Source organism: Salmo salar, chromosome 20 (genome assembly GCF_965601325.2).
Source record: "Salmo salar chromosome 20, fSalSal1, whole genome shotgun sequence".
Lineage (NCBI taxonomy): Eukaryota > Metazoa > Chordata > Actinopteri > Salmoniformes > Salmonidae > Salmo > Salmo salar.
Window position 1 is genome coordinate 50,272,187 of NC_138310.1, and position 15,906 is coordinate 50,288,092.

The 15,906-nt window shown below is 44.7% G+C and overlaps 1 protein-coding gene across 1 annotated transcript in view; it reads left to right on the plus strand.

Moving 5' to 3' along the window:
• The first annotated feature begins 202 nt into the window (after positions 1-202).
• The window catches only part of LOC145862372 (uncharacterized), an 88,828-nt gene continuing 73,124 nt past the window's right edge, over positions 203-15,906 (plus strand). Inside the window, exon 1 of the mRNA XM_082966094.1 lies at positions 203-234. Coding sequence (XP_082822220.1) covers positions 203-234 — 32 coding nt within the window. The remainder of the gene's footprint in view (positions 235-15,906) is intronic.

The following is a 15,906-nucleotide window of genomic DNA, read 5'->3' on the forward strand; positions in this document are numbered from 1 at the left end:
GAGGAAAACAAGCATAAATTAGACCATAATTAATCAGCAAGGGGGTGTGAGCAAGTGTGTTTTCCAAACTTTAATTACACAAGTCCAGCCATTTGCTAATGCATGCATCATTACTCCTTAAAGCTGCAGAACGCCCTTTATTCAGACAGATCTTTGGAATAGGATGCTACGACACCCATCCATTCATCAGTGATGCTCCATGATGGCACTTTGCGGCTATGGGGGCTTGTCAAGGTAAGTTCCCTGGATGAATAGGAGGCTCCACTACTGTCCACGTTTGGTTCTGCTTCCTTTATCTCCTCGCCATGGGGTGACCTCCATGCTGTCTAGTTGCTGAAGCGTCAGTGTCGATGCAAGGCTAATGTGTTACATCATGCGAATGAGGGTCAAGCCCTCCGTAAGTAGACAATGAACAATCTGTCATCAGAGGGGACTGAGTCACTCCAATCCAATCTTCTCAAGGCACAACATGGCCAAATAAGCAACAGTTCTGACCCAGTGAATCACATCACCATAGTGGGGTTGAGCTGCACTGTGCAGCCAGACTATGGTTGGTCCAAGTTACCTGGTGGGAGCACATACCGTGACAATCCTCTCAAAACACAGGCAATGGGAACTCTCCAGGACTGTTAATCCTTGACCTTTCGGATGATCGTTTCACACTTGAGTGCTCCATGAGTGGGGCATGTAGCAGTATCATTTCCCTAAGGGCATGTGTTTCTCTTTGCTCTCTCAACCCTCCCCAAAAGTCATGTTCTTTTCACAGAGCTAACTCTAAAATGCAGCAGTATATGATTTTATTTCACTCAAGGTGGTGATAAATGGGACATTCCTTTCCCATTCTCCATAAAAACCTTGAGTACTGTGCTGTGAGTTCATGTGATTACCGCGTATAAGAAGAATTGCCATTCATTTGAGCATTGAAGTCATTGACATTGAAAGACTAAATTCCAATGGGTGAAGACATGCACATAGAGTACACACAAAGCACATACAGACCACACAAAGCACTGTTTCATTGATTCTCTCCTCACTTATTTTAACCCCAGAGAGAGTTGTGTGCCTGGTAGTGTCATTCTCCTCATCTCTTTATGAGCTAGCCTCTGAGATTAATTCCCCTGGCATGGAAACTCATCAGGGAGAATAATTGGATGCCCTGCCGTTACTCTGATATACGCACCACAGGTCCCACTGCTGCATTTTTTTTGACGAGATGCCTGCAAATCCTATGAACAAGACAAAATGGACTCCCTGATTTGAATGGTGACAGACGAATTCACAATTAAATGCTCCTATTTCAGGCCAAGGTCCATTCGTTTTCTTGGAGACCATCACAGAGTTTTTGACTTACAGTGCTGCCTTGAATTCAATCAGCACTTCAGTCAAGTCCACCGGGGCAGGAGAGACTGGAAAATTAGACCCAAGGAGAACTGCATGGACAGGCATGTGAACTGAACTGATTATAGTGTATTAGCTTTACAAAGATGGTGTAACTGACAGTGTATTTTTATTGTTGCAGTTAGCCTGATTGAAGAAGCATGCGTGCCATGCAGTCTGTGTCTGCCTTGATATCAAAACAGATGCTATGAGAGATTGCACTGCACACTTCATTTGCAGTGATGGGCTGACACAGACACTTTGTCATTTGCATTGCCTTGGTAAGGAAGGTTGATTTGGTTATGTCCCTTTTTAATAGCTTTCTCTCTCTTCTCATGTCCATGAAAGACACGGGTAAATATCCAGACTGGGCAGTAAATTAATGAAAGTTCTTCGGATTACATTCAATCAACATAGCAGGTCAACCTTTAAAATGACCTTTCACACCGTGGCAATTTAACACCAGTACAGCAATATTGGATCATTCTCCATTGCAAATAATCTCCTGAATTAATCTTAAAATACTAAGGCAAATAGCCCAAGTCCTCCAGGAGTTTGATTGCACATCACTGCAGTGGTTGACATTGAGTAATTACAATGCAGAGTTATCCACTAAGTAGTGGTGCTTCATCATTCCAAAACAAACAAGTTTCTGCCTCATACCAGCCCAATTTGTTGTAATGTCAGAGCAGTTGCCCTGAAGGCACATATGATACAGAGACTTTCATTGGAAACAGGGCAACAGCTATAAATAATGGCTATAAGGGGAAGGTTAGTGCCTTGCAGGATGCACAGATCGAAAGGGCACCAGGCTAGCGTATTACCATCTTCCTCCACAATGGGGAATATGGAAAAGGGTAATGTGCAAAGGGAAAGCTGTTGCTGGGATTCCCATTTGGCTTCCCAGAGCAATCGATTAAAATTCAGCTGGAGTCATTCATACGTGTGGGGAAAAAAAATAGAACCATGTTTTGCAAAGTCAACATTTTTGTTGTCGGCAACAGCGTATCTGCAATCATATCATTCAGGTTCAGCAGTATGAGGTGTATCTCTCTATCTTTCTCTACCCACCCCCTCTATCTCTGTTTTTCCACACACCCTACCTCTCTTGCCTTCTGTAATCTGTAGCCATTTTGTCCACTCTCCTCTCTTTGACAAGCATGGGATGAATCAGCCAAATCAGACCTGCAGACTGGGGATGGGTAGCTCCTTGGAGAGATGGCACAGGTGCAGTTTGGAGCACCTGCAGCTGTCCCAGGAAAGATGTGTTCTGAGGTTTGATTTATTGCACATCCTTCTCAGGAAACGTGAGCTAACCAGCAACACACTGAATAAAGAGAGGGCTCCTATCACTACCTTAGCGCCACAGGTAAATCCTCCATTATGGTTTTTCCTTTAGGGCACTGCCAAGTCGACGCTCTGACATTCTTCTTCTGAGGAAACTGTCCAACGGGTAGTCCAACGCTGCCTGTGAATCTCCCATTGTCTCAGTGGAGCAGATGTCTCTATTCCATTAGCCAATTAGCTCTCAGGTGAAGTGAGAAACAAAATTATAAACCAAGTCACACACTGGACAGGCTGAAGATGAGGAAATTTGGCTGCTGAGCCGAAACTCTCTGAACCGTGAATGACTAGAGAATAACACATGGCAACACCCCGCTGGTGATGATAATCTACCGTCCATGGTAACATCACATCCTCCCTCTTCTCCTCCTCCTCCTGTGTTATTCATCTGTAAGCTGCAGAAGAGATGTCTCTATATTTCTCCTGCCGCAGCTCGTCCCCGGACAGATGGCTCCATAGGGTCTCCAGGCGTTCTCCGATTGCCTGGGAAACTTGAGGAAACGGGGGTGTCATGGCGAGGAGAGAGAAAATATATGAGCTTGGATGCCCAGGTGTACCACACTTTTAAAATTTAATTCCAGCCTGGCTCCATGGTGGCCGATGCAGTGGCTCACTTTTCATCCGGGCCTAATCTCATTATGGTTTTATGGCCTCTGCGACCGGAGGGGGACTCAAATCTTCACAAGTAGAACAAGCCAGAAAATAGGTTCTCTCCAAAGCAGCAGACACCAAGATCGTACCCACCGAAACAGAGTTCCAAACCTCACTTTATATTCAACCCAATTCTCTAATAACTAAAGGTAACCACAATAGTTGGCAAGGCTTGTAGTTTGGTCATGAAGGGAAGTAGTGGGGTGTTTTTATATCAATCCATATCACAGTTGTTTCAAGCAAATTGCGCCCAATTAGAGCTAGCCTGTAGAGACTAATTTACCCAATATTATGCAATACAGTGTGATTTGCTAACACAACAAATCATGAGTAACTGTGTTGTAAGAGGGGAAGAACAGCCTTAAATTTGGCAAGAATGGGCTTTCATTTCAGCTTTAATAAACAACATTATTAAATGATGTGGTGACACAACAGGATATGATGACCGAATGACTACAATTCCTTTGACGTCCAAACAACTACATACGTGCTACACCTTGCAGCCATGCATCAATAACAATGTTTTGCGCATTTATTCATTGTTATTGTCATTTATTGGATGTTATGAAGAATTCCTTCATTAAACATATGCTAAACAATTAGCTTGGGGTCATGATGAAAATAATAACACTCAATTGTCAATAAAAGAAGAATGCTAATAAAATTTTTCAAAATGTACCCTTAATACTGTATATTCTCTGTGAAACTTCCACAAGTTCAGGTTTATTGTTTTCATCTTCTAGCAGGTGGAGGCTCTTTCCCTCCCTCCCTCTGTCTCAGTCTAATTTAGTGTTGACAGCAGTGTGGAGTGGAAGATTTGCTCCACCTGTCTACGCACGCTGAGATGCTATTTTTAGCGTTGCGGCGGTGAACACTCGGACGTGGATTGCTGGGTCCATTTCACCCTGCGGACAAGGCAGCCCAACATCCCACTGCACTCCCAGCACATACACACCTCTACCTTATCATTCAGACACATACACACACTGTACTGAGGAGCAGTCATCTACTGAAATGAATATAGTTGTTCTGCCTCCAACCTGCACACCCCACTACACACACACACACACACACACACACACACACATACACACACGCACATACACATTAATACTAACCCTGTAGCCCCATCTCTCTCCACACACAGACACAAAGACACAAGGCTGTAGGTCTGGATTGCAGGGCATGGGTGGACACTTGTAGTGCTGAAAATTACTGTCATTGCCTGACATATCTCTCATTTGCTAAGTATCAGTAGGCTTAACAGACATGCCTTGCAGTGGGATATGCTGTGTGCCATAACAATAAGAGGAATAGCTACCTCTTTAATGTTCCCTTCAGGGGGATAGAGATCATTTCTCAAGTACCCCAATAGAAGTGGTTTGCAGGCAGTTTTCAGGCTGACTGTCAAACAGTGAAAGGCATATCTTACCTGCCTTCACAATTTCTCAATGCAGGTTTCTGGACACATATAGATATGAATAATTCCTATTGTAATGAGGCAATTTGTAAGGCTGGCGTGAGCCCACATTCTTTTGTCTCCTCTACCTTCACGTGATTGACGGATTTAAAAATGTTACCGCCTCGCCCCACAGTCGTCTGAAGACTTACCTGTCAGGCCAGAGAGAGAGACAGAGGAATAGACGGACAGTGGTGATAGAGGGGGAGGCGGGAAGTGTGGACGCTAGTGGTGGTGGTAGCAGCAGATTGGTCCAGTGACTGACAGATTGAGGCATTAGCATTCAGATCCATTCCGGTCCTTTGATATCTCCTTGCCGCAAGCCGACGGAACTCCGGAACCCATCCGCCACTCCGTGGAAAGGCATTTGTAGGCATCCGGCGTCCTCACCACCCCACTTCTTCCCCTTCCCTCCCTCCCTCCATCTTGTCCGAGCTCCCTCAACAGAACATGTGCCAGGGACTTGGAACGTGTGAAGAATCTGTTCCCTGCTCAAACGGCACTCCCAGGCTTCACAGCAATGCAGACTGTCATTATGGGGAAGAAGTCCTTGAGAACTTGCATAATTATTTCACAACGGACTACTAAGCCAGATACTTTACAGTTATAGTGTACTACCACCTACCATTTGACTCGTGGTAAACAATCCCTCAAAATACAGTAGGGAGAACCACAAATTCATGTGGATATTATAAGTGAATAGGTCACTCATTCTAAATGTATTTGGGGGTGGAAGTAGCAAAACATTAATATTCAATAGCAAGTGTGATGTTTTTCTAGTAGGTAAGAGATATTTCTACCAAACAATGTAATGAATCACAATAGAATCAATTAATGGGGAAAAGTTTGTTTTGTTTTGCAAATAGGGTCAATGCAAATAGTTCGGGTAGCCATTTAATTAATTGTTCAGCAGTCTTATTGGTTGGGAGTAGAAGCTGTTATGGAGCCTTTTGGACCTAGACTAGGCGCTCCGGTATCGCTTGCCATGCGGTAGCAGAGAGAACAGTCTATGACTTGGGTGGCTCCTGAAGAGTCTATGACTTGCCAAATCTTTTCAGTCTCCTGAGGGGGAAAAGGTGTTGCCGTGCCCTCTTCACAACGGTCTTGGTGTGTTTGGACCATGATAGTTTGTTGGTTATGTGGACACCAAGGAACTTGAAGCTCTTTACCCGCTCCACTACAGCCCCATCGATGTGATTTGTGGTGTGTTCGGCCCTCCTTTTCCTGTAGACCACGATCAGATCCTTTTGTCTTGTGGAGTGTAATTGAGATTTTTTCATCAGTGGATCTGTATGCGAATTGGAGTGGGTCTTGGGTTTCCGGGATGATGGTGTTGATGTGAGCCATGACTAGCCTTTCAAAGCACTTTATGACTACAGACCTGAGTGCTAGACGGCAGTAGTCGTTTAGGCAGGTTACCTTCGCATTCTATGGTGTGGTGGTCTGCTTGAAACATGTAGGTATTACAGACTTGGTCGGGGAGAGGTTGAAAATGTCAGTGAAGACGCCAGTCGGTCCATACATGCTCTGAGTACACATCCTGGTAATCCGTCTGGCAAATAAATGTGACTTGTTTAAACATCGGCTACGGAGAGCGTGATCACACAGTCTTCCAGAACAGCTGGTGCTCTCATATGCTTCAGTGTTGCTTGCCTCGAAGTGAGCATAAAAGGCATTTAGCCTGTCTGGTAGGCTTGAATCACTGGGCTCCCGGTTGGGAAACGTACGTACGATCACTGTGGGGGCAACGTCGTCATTGATGAAGCCGGTGACTGAGGTGAATGCTTTTACTGAGGTACCCAGAATAGTTCTTGCTCTATGCCAATCTGTATTCCATATAGAGTGATTCGCATTGGGGCATTTATTTGACCTTGGAATATGTTTTAAAACCTAAATTGAATGCAAATCTCAGTTAAATATGAACAAATTTGAATCATTATTAATGTTTAGACAATTGTTTTTTGTTAATTGTTATTGACACTTTTCTACTATTATGTAGGGGACTTTTAGTTTGTAAATGTCCCAATTCTGTGACACGGAAGTCCTTTTTTACTGTTGTGACAAGACGTTCACCAATCAAGTAAAATAAAATTGTATTTGTCACATACACATGGTTAGCAGATGTTAATGCGAGTGTAGCGAAATGCTTGTGCTTCTAGTTCCGACCATGCAGTAATATCTAACAAGTAATCTAACCTAAGAATTTCACAACAACTACATTACACACACAAGTGTAAAGGAATGAATAAGAATATGTACATAAAAATATATGAATGAGTGATGGCCAAACGGCATAGGCAAGATGCAGTAGATGGTATAGAGTACAGTATATACATATGAGATGATTAATGTTGGGTATGTAAACATTATATAAAGTGGGCATTGTTTAAAGTGGCTAGTGATACATTTATTACACCAAGATGGCAAGATGCAGTAGATGGTATAGAGTACAGTATATACATATGAGATGAGTAATGTAGGGTATGTAAACATTATGTAAAGTGGCATTGTTTAAAGTGGCTAGTGATACATTTATTACATCGATCTTTCCATTATTAAAGTGTCTAGAGTAGAGTCAGTATGTTGGCAGCAGCCACTCAATGTTAGTGTTGGCTATTTAACAGTCTGATGGCCTTGAGATAGAAGCTGTTCTTCAGTCTCTCGGTCCCCGCTTTGATGCACCTGTACTGACCTTGCCTTCTGGATGATAGCGGGGTGAACAGGCAGTGGCTCGGGTGGTTGTTGTCCTTGATGATCTTACATTTACATTTACATTTAAGTCATTTAGCAGACGCTCTTATCCAGAGCGACTTACAAATTGGTGCATTCACCTTATAATATCCAGTGAAACAACCACTTTACAATAGTGCATCTAAATCTTTAAGGGGGGGTTAGAAGGATTACTTTATCCTATCCCAGGTATTCCTTAAAGAGGTGGGGTTTCAGGTGACTCCGGAAGGTGGTGATTGACTCCGCTGTCCTGGCGTCGTGAGGGAGCTTGTTCCACCATTGGGGTGCCAGAGCAGCGAACAGTTTTGACTGGGCTGAGCGGGAACTGTGCTTCCTCAGAGGTAGGGAGGCGAGCAGGCCAGAGGTGGATGAACGCAGTGCCCTTGTTTGGGTGTAGGGCCTGATCAGAGCCTGAAGGTACGGAGGTGCCGTTCCCCTCACAGCTCCGTAGGCAAGCAACATGGTCTTGTAGCGGATGCGAGCTTCGACTGGAAGCCAGTGGAGAGAGCGGAGGAGCGGGGTGACGTGAGAGAACTTGGGAAGGTTGAACACCAGACGGGCTGCGGCGTTCTGGATGAGTTGTAGGGGTTTAATGGCACAGGCAGGGAGCCCAGCCAACAACGAGTTGCAGTAATCCAGACGGGAGATGACAAGTGCCTGGATTAGGACCTGCGCCGCTTCCTGTGTGAGGCAGGGTCGTACTCTACGAATGTTGTAGAGCATGAACCTACAGGATCGGGTCACCGACTTGATGTTAGTGGAGAACGACAGGGTGTTGTCCAGGGTCACGCCGAGGCTCTTAGCACTCTGGGAGGAGGACACAAGGGAGTTGTCAACCGTGATGGCGAGATCATGGAACGGGCAGTCCTTCCCCGGGAGGAAGAGCAGCTCCGTCTTGCCGAGGTTCAGCTTGAGGTGGTGATCCGTCATCCACACTGATATGTCTGCCAGACATGCAGAGATGCGATTCGCCACCTGGTTGTCAGAAGGGGGAAAGGAGAAGATTAATTGTGTGTCATCTGTATAGCAATGATATGAGAGACCATGTGAGGATATGACAGAGCCAAGTGACTTGGTGTATAGCGAGAGTAGGAGAGGGCCTAGAACAGAGCCCTGGGGGACACCAGTGGTGAGAGCACGTGGTGCGGAGACAGATTCTCGCCACGCCACCTGGTCGGAGCGACCTGTCAGGGAGGACGCAACCCAAGCGTGGGCCGCGCCGGAGATGCCCAGCTCGGAGAGGGTGGAGAGGAGGATCTGATGGTTCACAGTATCAAAGGCAGCAGATAGGTCTAGAAGGATGAGAGCAGAGGAGAGAGAGTTAGCTTTAGCAGTGCGGAGAGCCTCCGTGACACAGAAAAGAGCAGTCTCAGTTGAATGCCCAGTCTTGAAACCTGACTGATTAGGATCAAGAAGGTCATTCTGAGAGAGATAGCAAGAGAGCTGGCCAAGGACGGCACGTTCAAGAGTTTTGGAGAGAAAGGAAAGAAGGGATACTGGTCTGTAGTTGTTGACATCGGAGGGATCGAGTGTAGGTTTTTCAGAAGGGGTGCAACTCTCGCTCTCTTGAAGACGGAAGGGACGTAGCCAGCGGTCAAGGATGAGTTGATGAGCGAGGTGAGGTAGGGGAGAAGGTCTCCGGAAATGGTCTGGAGAAGAGAGGAGGGGATAGGGTCAAGTGGGCAGGTTGTTGGGCGGCCGGCCGTCACAAGACGCGAGATTTCATCTGGAGAGAGAGGGGAGAAAGAGGTCAAAGCACAGGGTAGGGCAGTGTGAGCAGGACCAGCGGTGTCGTTTGACTTAGCAAACGAGGATCGGATGTCGTCAACCTTCTTTTCAAAATGGTTGACGAAGTCATCCGCAGAGAGGGAGGAGGGGGGGGGGGGGAGGGGGAGGAGGATTCAGGAGGGAGGAGAAGGTAGCAAAGAGCTTCCTAGGGTTAGAGGCAGATGCTTGGAGTTTAGAGTGGTAGAAAGTGGCTTTAGCAGCAGGGACAGAAGAGGAAAATTTAGAGAGGAGGGAGTGAAAGGATGCCAGGTCCGCAGGGAGGCGAGTTTTCCTCCATTTCCGCTCGGCTGCCCGGAGCCCTGTTCTGTGAGCTCGCAGTGAGTCGTCGAGCCACGGAGCAGGAGGGGAGGACCGAGCCGGCCTGGAGGATAGGGGACAGAGGAAATCAAAGGATGCAGAGAGGGAGGAGAGGAGGGTTGAGGAGGCAGAATCAGGAGATAGGTTGGAGAAGGTTTGAGCAGAGGGAAGAGATGATAGGATGGAAGAGGAGAGAGTAGCGGGAGAGAGAGAGCGAAGGTTGGGACGGCGCAATACCATCCGAGTAGGGGCAGAGTGAGAAGTGTTGGATGAGAGCGAGAGGGAAAAGGATACAAGGTAGTGGTCGGAGACTTGGAGGGGAGTTGCAATGAGATTAGTGGAAGAACAGCATCTAGTAAAGATGAGGTCAAGCGTATTGCCTGCCTTGTGAGTAGGGGGGGAAGGTGAGAGGGTAAGGTCAAAAGAGGAGAGGAGTGGAAAGAAGGAGGCAGAGAGGAATGAGTCAAAGGTAGACGAGGGGAGGTTAAAGTCACCCAGAACTGTGAGAGGTGAGCCATCCTCAGGAAAGGAACTTATCAAGGCGTCAAGCTCATTGATGAACTCTCCAAGGGAACCTGGAGGACGATAAATGATAAGGATGTTAAGCTTGAAAGGGCTGGTAACTGTGACAGCATGGAATTCAAATGAGGAGATAGACAGATGGGTCAGGGGAGAAAGAGAGAATGTCCACTTGGGAGAGATGAGGATTCCAGTGCCACCACCCCGCTGGCTCGATGCTCTAGGGGTATGCGAGAACACGTAGGCAGACGAGGAGAGAGCAGTAGGAGTAGCAGTGTTATCTGTGGTAATCCATGTTTCCGTCAGCGCCAGGAAGTCTAGGGACTGGAGGGTAGCATAGGCTGAGATGAATCAGCCTTGTTGGCCGCAGACCGGCAGTTCCAGAGGCTGCCGGAGACCTGGAACTCCACGTGGGTCGTGCGCGCTGGGACCACCAGGTTAGAGTGGCAGCGGCCACGCGGTGTGGAGCGTTTGTGTGGCCTGTGCAGAGGGGAGAGAACAGGGATAGACAGACACATAGTAGACAAGCTACAGAAGAGGCTACGCTAATGCAAAGGAGATTGGAATGACAAGTGGACTACACGTCTCGAATGTTCAGAAAGTTAAGCTTACGTTGCAAAAATCTTATTGACTAAAAATGACGAAAAATGATACAGTACTGCTGGCTGGTGGAGTAGGCTAGCTAGCAGTGGCTGCGTTGTTGACTTTGAATGTGTAGCTGGCAAGGTAACCTCGATAGTTTCAGTACTACACCTTGTCATGAAACAAAGCAACTTTTTGGCCTTCCTGTGACATCGGGTGGTGTAGGTGTCCTGGAGGGCAGGTAGTTTGCCCCCAGTGATGCGTTGTGCAGACCTCACTACCCTCTGGAGAGCCATACGGTTATGGGCGGAGCAGTTGCCGTAATTAGGTGATACAGCCCGACAGGATGGTCTCGATTGTGCATCTGTAAAGGTTTGTGAGTGTTTTTGGTGACAAGCCGAATTTCTTCAGCCTCCTGAGGTTGAAGAGGCGCTGCTGTGCCTTCTTCACCACGCTGTCTGTGTGGGTGGACCATTTCAGTTTGTCCGTGATGTGTACGCCGAGGAACTTAAAACTCTCCACCCTCTCCACTACTGTCCCATCAATGTAGATAGGGGGCTGCTCCCTCTGATGTTTCCTGAAGTCCACGATTATCTCCTTTGTTTTGTTGACATTGAGAGTGAGGTTATTTTCCTGACACCACACTCCGAGGGCCCTCACCTCGTCATTGTTGGTAATCAAGCCTACCACTGTAGTGTCGTCTGCAAACTTGATGATTGAGATGGAGGTGTGCATGACCACCCAGTCGTGCGTGAACAGGGAGTACAGGAGAGGGCTGAGAACGCACCTTTGTGGGGCCCCAGTGTTGAGGATCAGCGGTGTGGAGATATTGTTACCTACCCTCACCACCTGGGGGCGGCCCGTCAGGAAGTCCAGGACCCAGTTGCACAGGGCAGGGTCGAGACCCAGGGTCTCGAGCTTAATGACGAGTGTGGAGGGTACTATGGTGTTAAATGCTGAGCTGTAGTTGATGAACAGCATTCTTACATAGGTTTTCCTCTTGCCCAGATGGGTTATGGCAGTGTGCAGTGTGATTGCGATTGCGTCGTCTGTGTACCTATTGGGGCGGTAAGCAAATTGGAGTGGGTCTAGGGTGTCAGGTAAGGTGGAGGTGATACGGTCCTTGACTAGTCTCTCAAAATCAAATTCCCAATGTGTGCTGCCGCCGGACAACGAAACAAGTAAGTTAAGCTAAGTGATGAGTTAAATTACATACTGTATCTACCGCAATCATTATTTGAAATAATTTAGGTGACTTCACAGCAATTGCTAGCTAGCCGAAATGTAGCTAGCTAGCAAGCTCAGCTAAATATAGCCATGTCTCATAGTCTCGTCTTGAGATTTGTGAATGAAAGAGGAATATAATAATACGAAATTAATGGAGTTTCCCATCTTCCCATTTGGAATTTCTGGCGCAGCACATAAATGCCCTCATCCAGACGGTGTAGCAGACATGCACATTTTCGTTGTTGTTACTTTAAGGTTGGAACCAATATGCAGTACCTCCAGCAGGAAGAGAGGCAAGAACCATTTGTCTGCTAACTCAGAGACAAGCTGCCCAATTCACAGCCCTGTGTAATATTCAATGTAATTGCACTGCTGGCCTTTTGGAAACTTATTGTATTGGTATTGTTAAAAAAATGACAAATCAAAGGAAATGTATGGTTTAAACATGTCTTTAATGTTTATTTGTTTTAGCTGTTAGTGACAATTCCCTAAGTGTTACTACATTTGTGTTTACATCATTAAGCCTTTATGTGTTATGAATGGCCAAAAGTGTCTGACTTTAAATTAAGTACAGTGTCATGTGATATAGTCTTTATGGATGTGTTATTAATGTGAGAGGTATTTAAATGGGTTGATGGACCTGCAAAGCTTGCATTTGTATGTGTGTCTGTGTCAGAAGCAAGATCATTTGGAGTAGTCCAACCTGAGACTACCGCACCAGGTATTCCTCTTTTGTTCCCATGGAGACCAGGGCTTGATTACAACCTGTTAGACTGGTGCCAACATTTTGTGGCTGATCTTTTACCGGGGGAGTGGGTGAATGTGTCAAAGACCTGACTGGGCTAGTTTTTGTTGTGTGTGTGTGTGTGTTTACTGAGGAACCAGAAGAAAGCCACTTTCAATTTCTTTAGGTTTGAGACTTTCATCAAGGTAAGTGTAAAATCGTCCCCAGGCTATTGCACACACAGCACATACAGTAAAAGCCTGGGATATCAACCATTCAATGTTGGCCTTAGCGGGAATGACCTTACTGAGTAAAGTATTTGTAATTGTCACTACTTAACACAGTCAAAAGTCATAATTATTGCTAAACCCTGCCCCATTTCCAAAATGTATCATCTTAAAATTAGATTTTATACCTAACCCTAACTAATGAAGGCCAGGTTGGATGATTGGGCCAACAGACTTACCGTGTATTTAGGCGGAAGTGTCTGGGAATGAGATTAGGTTTAATGTGAATGTAATACTTTACTTGACACCCAGCTGACATAACTTGTCATAACCTATTATAATATGGTCATAACACTGTCATGACATATATTTCATTATTTTATGGATGGTTATGACACCTACATGAGTGTCAAAACCCACAAAACCTACCACACAAGGAAAAACATTTCATTACACCAAAAAAAAATGATTGACCATATTAAAGTATCATTGTAATTGCGCACACATTGATGTCAGACATGCACCTACCCCAATGCTCTGTTGCTGATGACTGGGATGAATGCAGGAGCAGATTTCAGGAGCAGGACAAGACACCCCCTTTTTGACTGATGACTGATATAAAGGCATGTACGTGATAGGCCTATATGGCTTATATGATTATGATGGCGATAATGCTTCTTGACAGTGTCATAAAGTGTATTTTCTTAGTCCAACTAAAGTGACAGAGGATGGAAATAATGCTTCATGACAGTGTCATGAAGTGTAGTTGATTTTTTGGGTTTTTTAAATTTAATGAAAAAAAAATCATGACTGTAAAGAATTCATTACAACAACAAAGGATTTAAAAAAAACTTTCAATCGAAATGAAACTTCTTGGTAGGGATAGAGCTAATTTGAATACATCAGGATTTATGACACTTATGTAGGTGTCATAACCAGCCATAAAATAACACAATATATGTCACAACAGGTGTAAATATATTGATCATGACAGTGTTATGACCATATTATGACAGGTTATAACAAGTTATGTCAGTTTTTATGACATATTATACAATGGGTGGCTCTAATCCTGAATGCTGATTGGTTAAAACTGCATTCCAGGCGCTGTCTATTCCACAAGTTACCACCGGCTAAATCTATGACGTTAAAATGCCTATTTACTCTGTTCCATCTGACTGCGCAATTTACTATCTCATCAGCCCAGCCAGGCAATTTATAAACTTGATCTCCACTATAAAAAGCATCTAGACCTTATCTCACATTTCTTTAAGACTAACATTTAGTTTTCAACAGCGGAGATTTGTATAAACCTTGCTATCTGTCTCTCCAACATTTGCAACATTGTTTCAATATTCAAATTCGATCCCTACTGTCCAATAGTAATGAACATGTCGGAAGTTGGGACAAGACAGAGAAGCAGGCAGCGTTTCTCAGCCAGTCGAAATCATGAATCAGCTGGCATCATTTTCATGGATATATACAAAGAAAAGTACATTGAAAAAAGTTCTAACTAAATGGAGTGCAGCTAGTTTGCAGTCTTTCCAGCTTCAGGTTGAAGTAGTTGTGTTACAGTGCCTTGCGAAAGTATTCGGCCCCCTTGAACTTTTCGACCTTTTGCCACATTTCAGGCTTCAAACATAAAGATATAAAACTGTAATTTTTTGTGAAGAATCAACAACAAGTGGGACACAATTATGAAGTGGAACGAAATTTATTGGATATTTCAAACTTTTTTAACAAATAAAAAACTGAAAAATTGTCAGTGCAAAATTATTCAGCCCCTTTACTTTCAGTGCAGCAAACTCTCTCCAGAAGTTCAGTGAGGATCTCTGAATGATCCAATGTTGACCTAAATGACTAATGATGATAAATAGAATCCACCTGTGTGTAATCGAGTCTCCGTATAAATGCACCTGCTCTGTGATAGTCTCAGAGGTCCGTTTAAAGCGCAGAGAGCGTCATGAAGAACAAGGAACACACCAGGCAGGTCCGAGATACTGTTGTGGAGAAGTTTAAAGCAGGATTTGGATACAAAAAGATTTCCCAAGCAGCACTGTGCAAGCGATAATATTGAAATGGAAGGAGTATCAGACCTCTGCAAATCTACGAAGACCCGGCCGTCCCTCTAAACTTTCAGCTCATACAAGGAGAAGACTGATCAGAGATGCAGCCAAGAGGCCCATGATCACTCTGGATGAACTGCAGAGATCTACAGCTGAGGTGGGAGACTCTGTCCATAGGACAACAATCAGTCGTATACTGCACAAATCTGGCCTTTATGGAAGAGTGGCAAGAAAGCCATTTCTTAAAGATATCCATAAAAAGTGTTGTTTAACCTCTATGGGCTAGGTGGGACGCTAGCGTCCCACCCGTGGTGCACTCCATCAACAGCAGGTGCATTTCAAGAGCGGCAAATTTGAATCCAAATAAATGTCAAAATTCAAATTTTTCAAACATACAACTATCTTACACCCTTTGAAAGATAAACATCTCCTTAATCTAACCACGTTTTACGATTTCAAAAAGGTTTTACGGCGAAAGCATAAATTTAGAGTATGTTAGGACAGTACATTTACAAGAGTTGTGTGTAATGTTTTGTCAATTCAAAGACAGGGTCACCAAAACCATAAAACCAGCTAAAATGATGCACTAACCTTTTACAATCTCCATCAGATGACACTCCTAGGACATTATGTTAGACAATGCATGCATTTTTAGTTCTATCAAGTTCATATTTATATCCAAAAACAGCGTTTTACTATGGCATTGATGTTGAGGAAATCGTTTCCCTCCAATAACCGGCAGTCAAGTCAACACCACAAATTAAATAATTAAAATTAGAAAACATTGGTAAAATATTATATTGTCATTTAAAGAATTATAGATTTACATCTCTTGAACGCAATCAACTTGCCAGATTTAAAAATAACCTTACTGGGAAATCACACTTTGCAATAATCTGAGCACTGCGCCCAGAA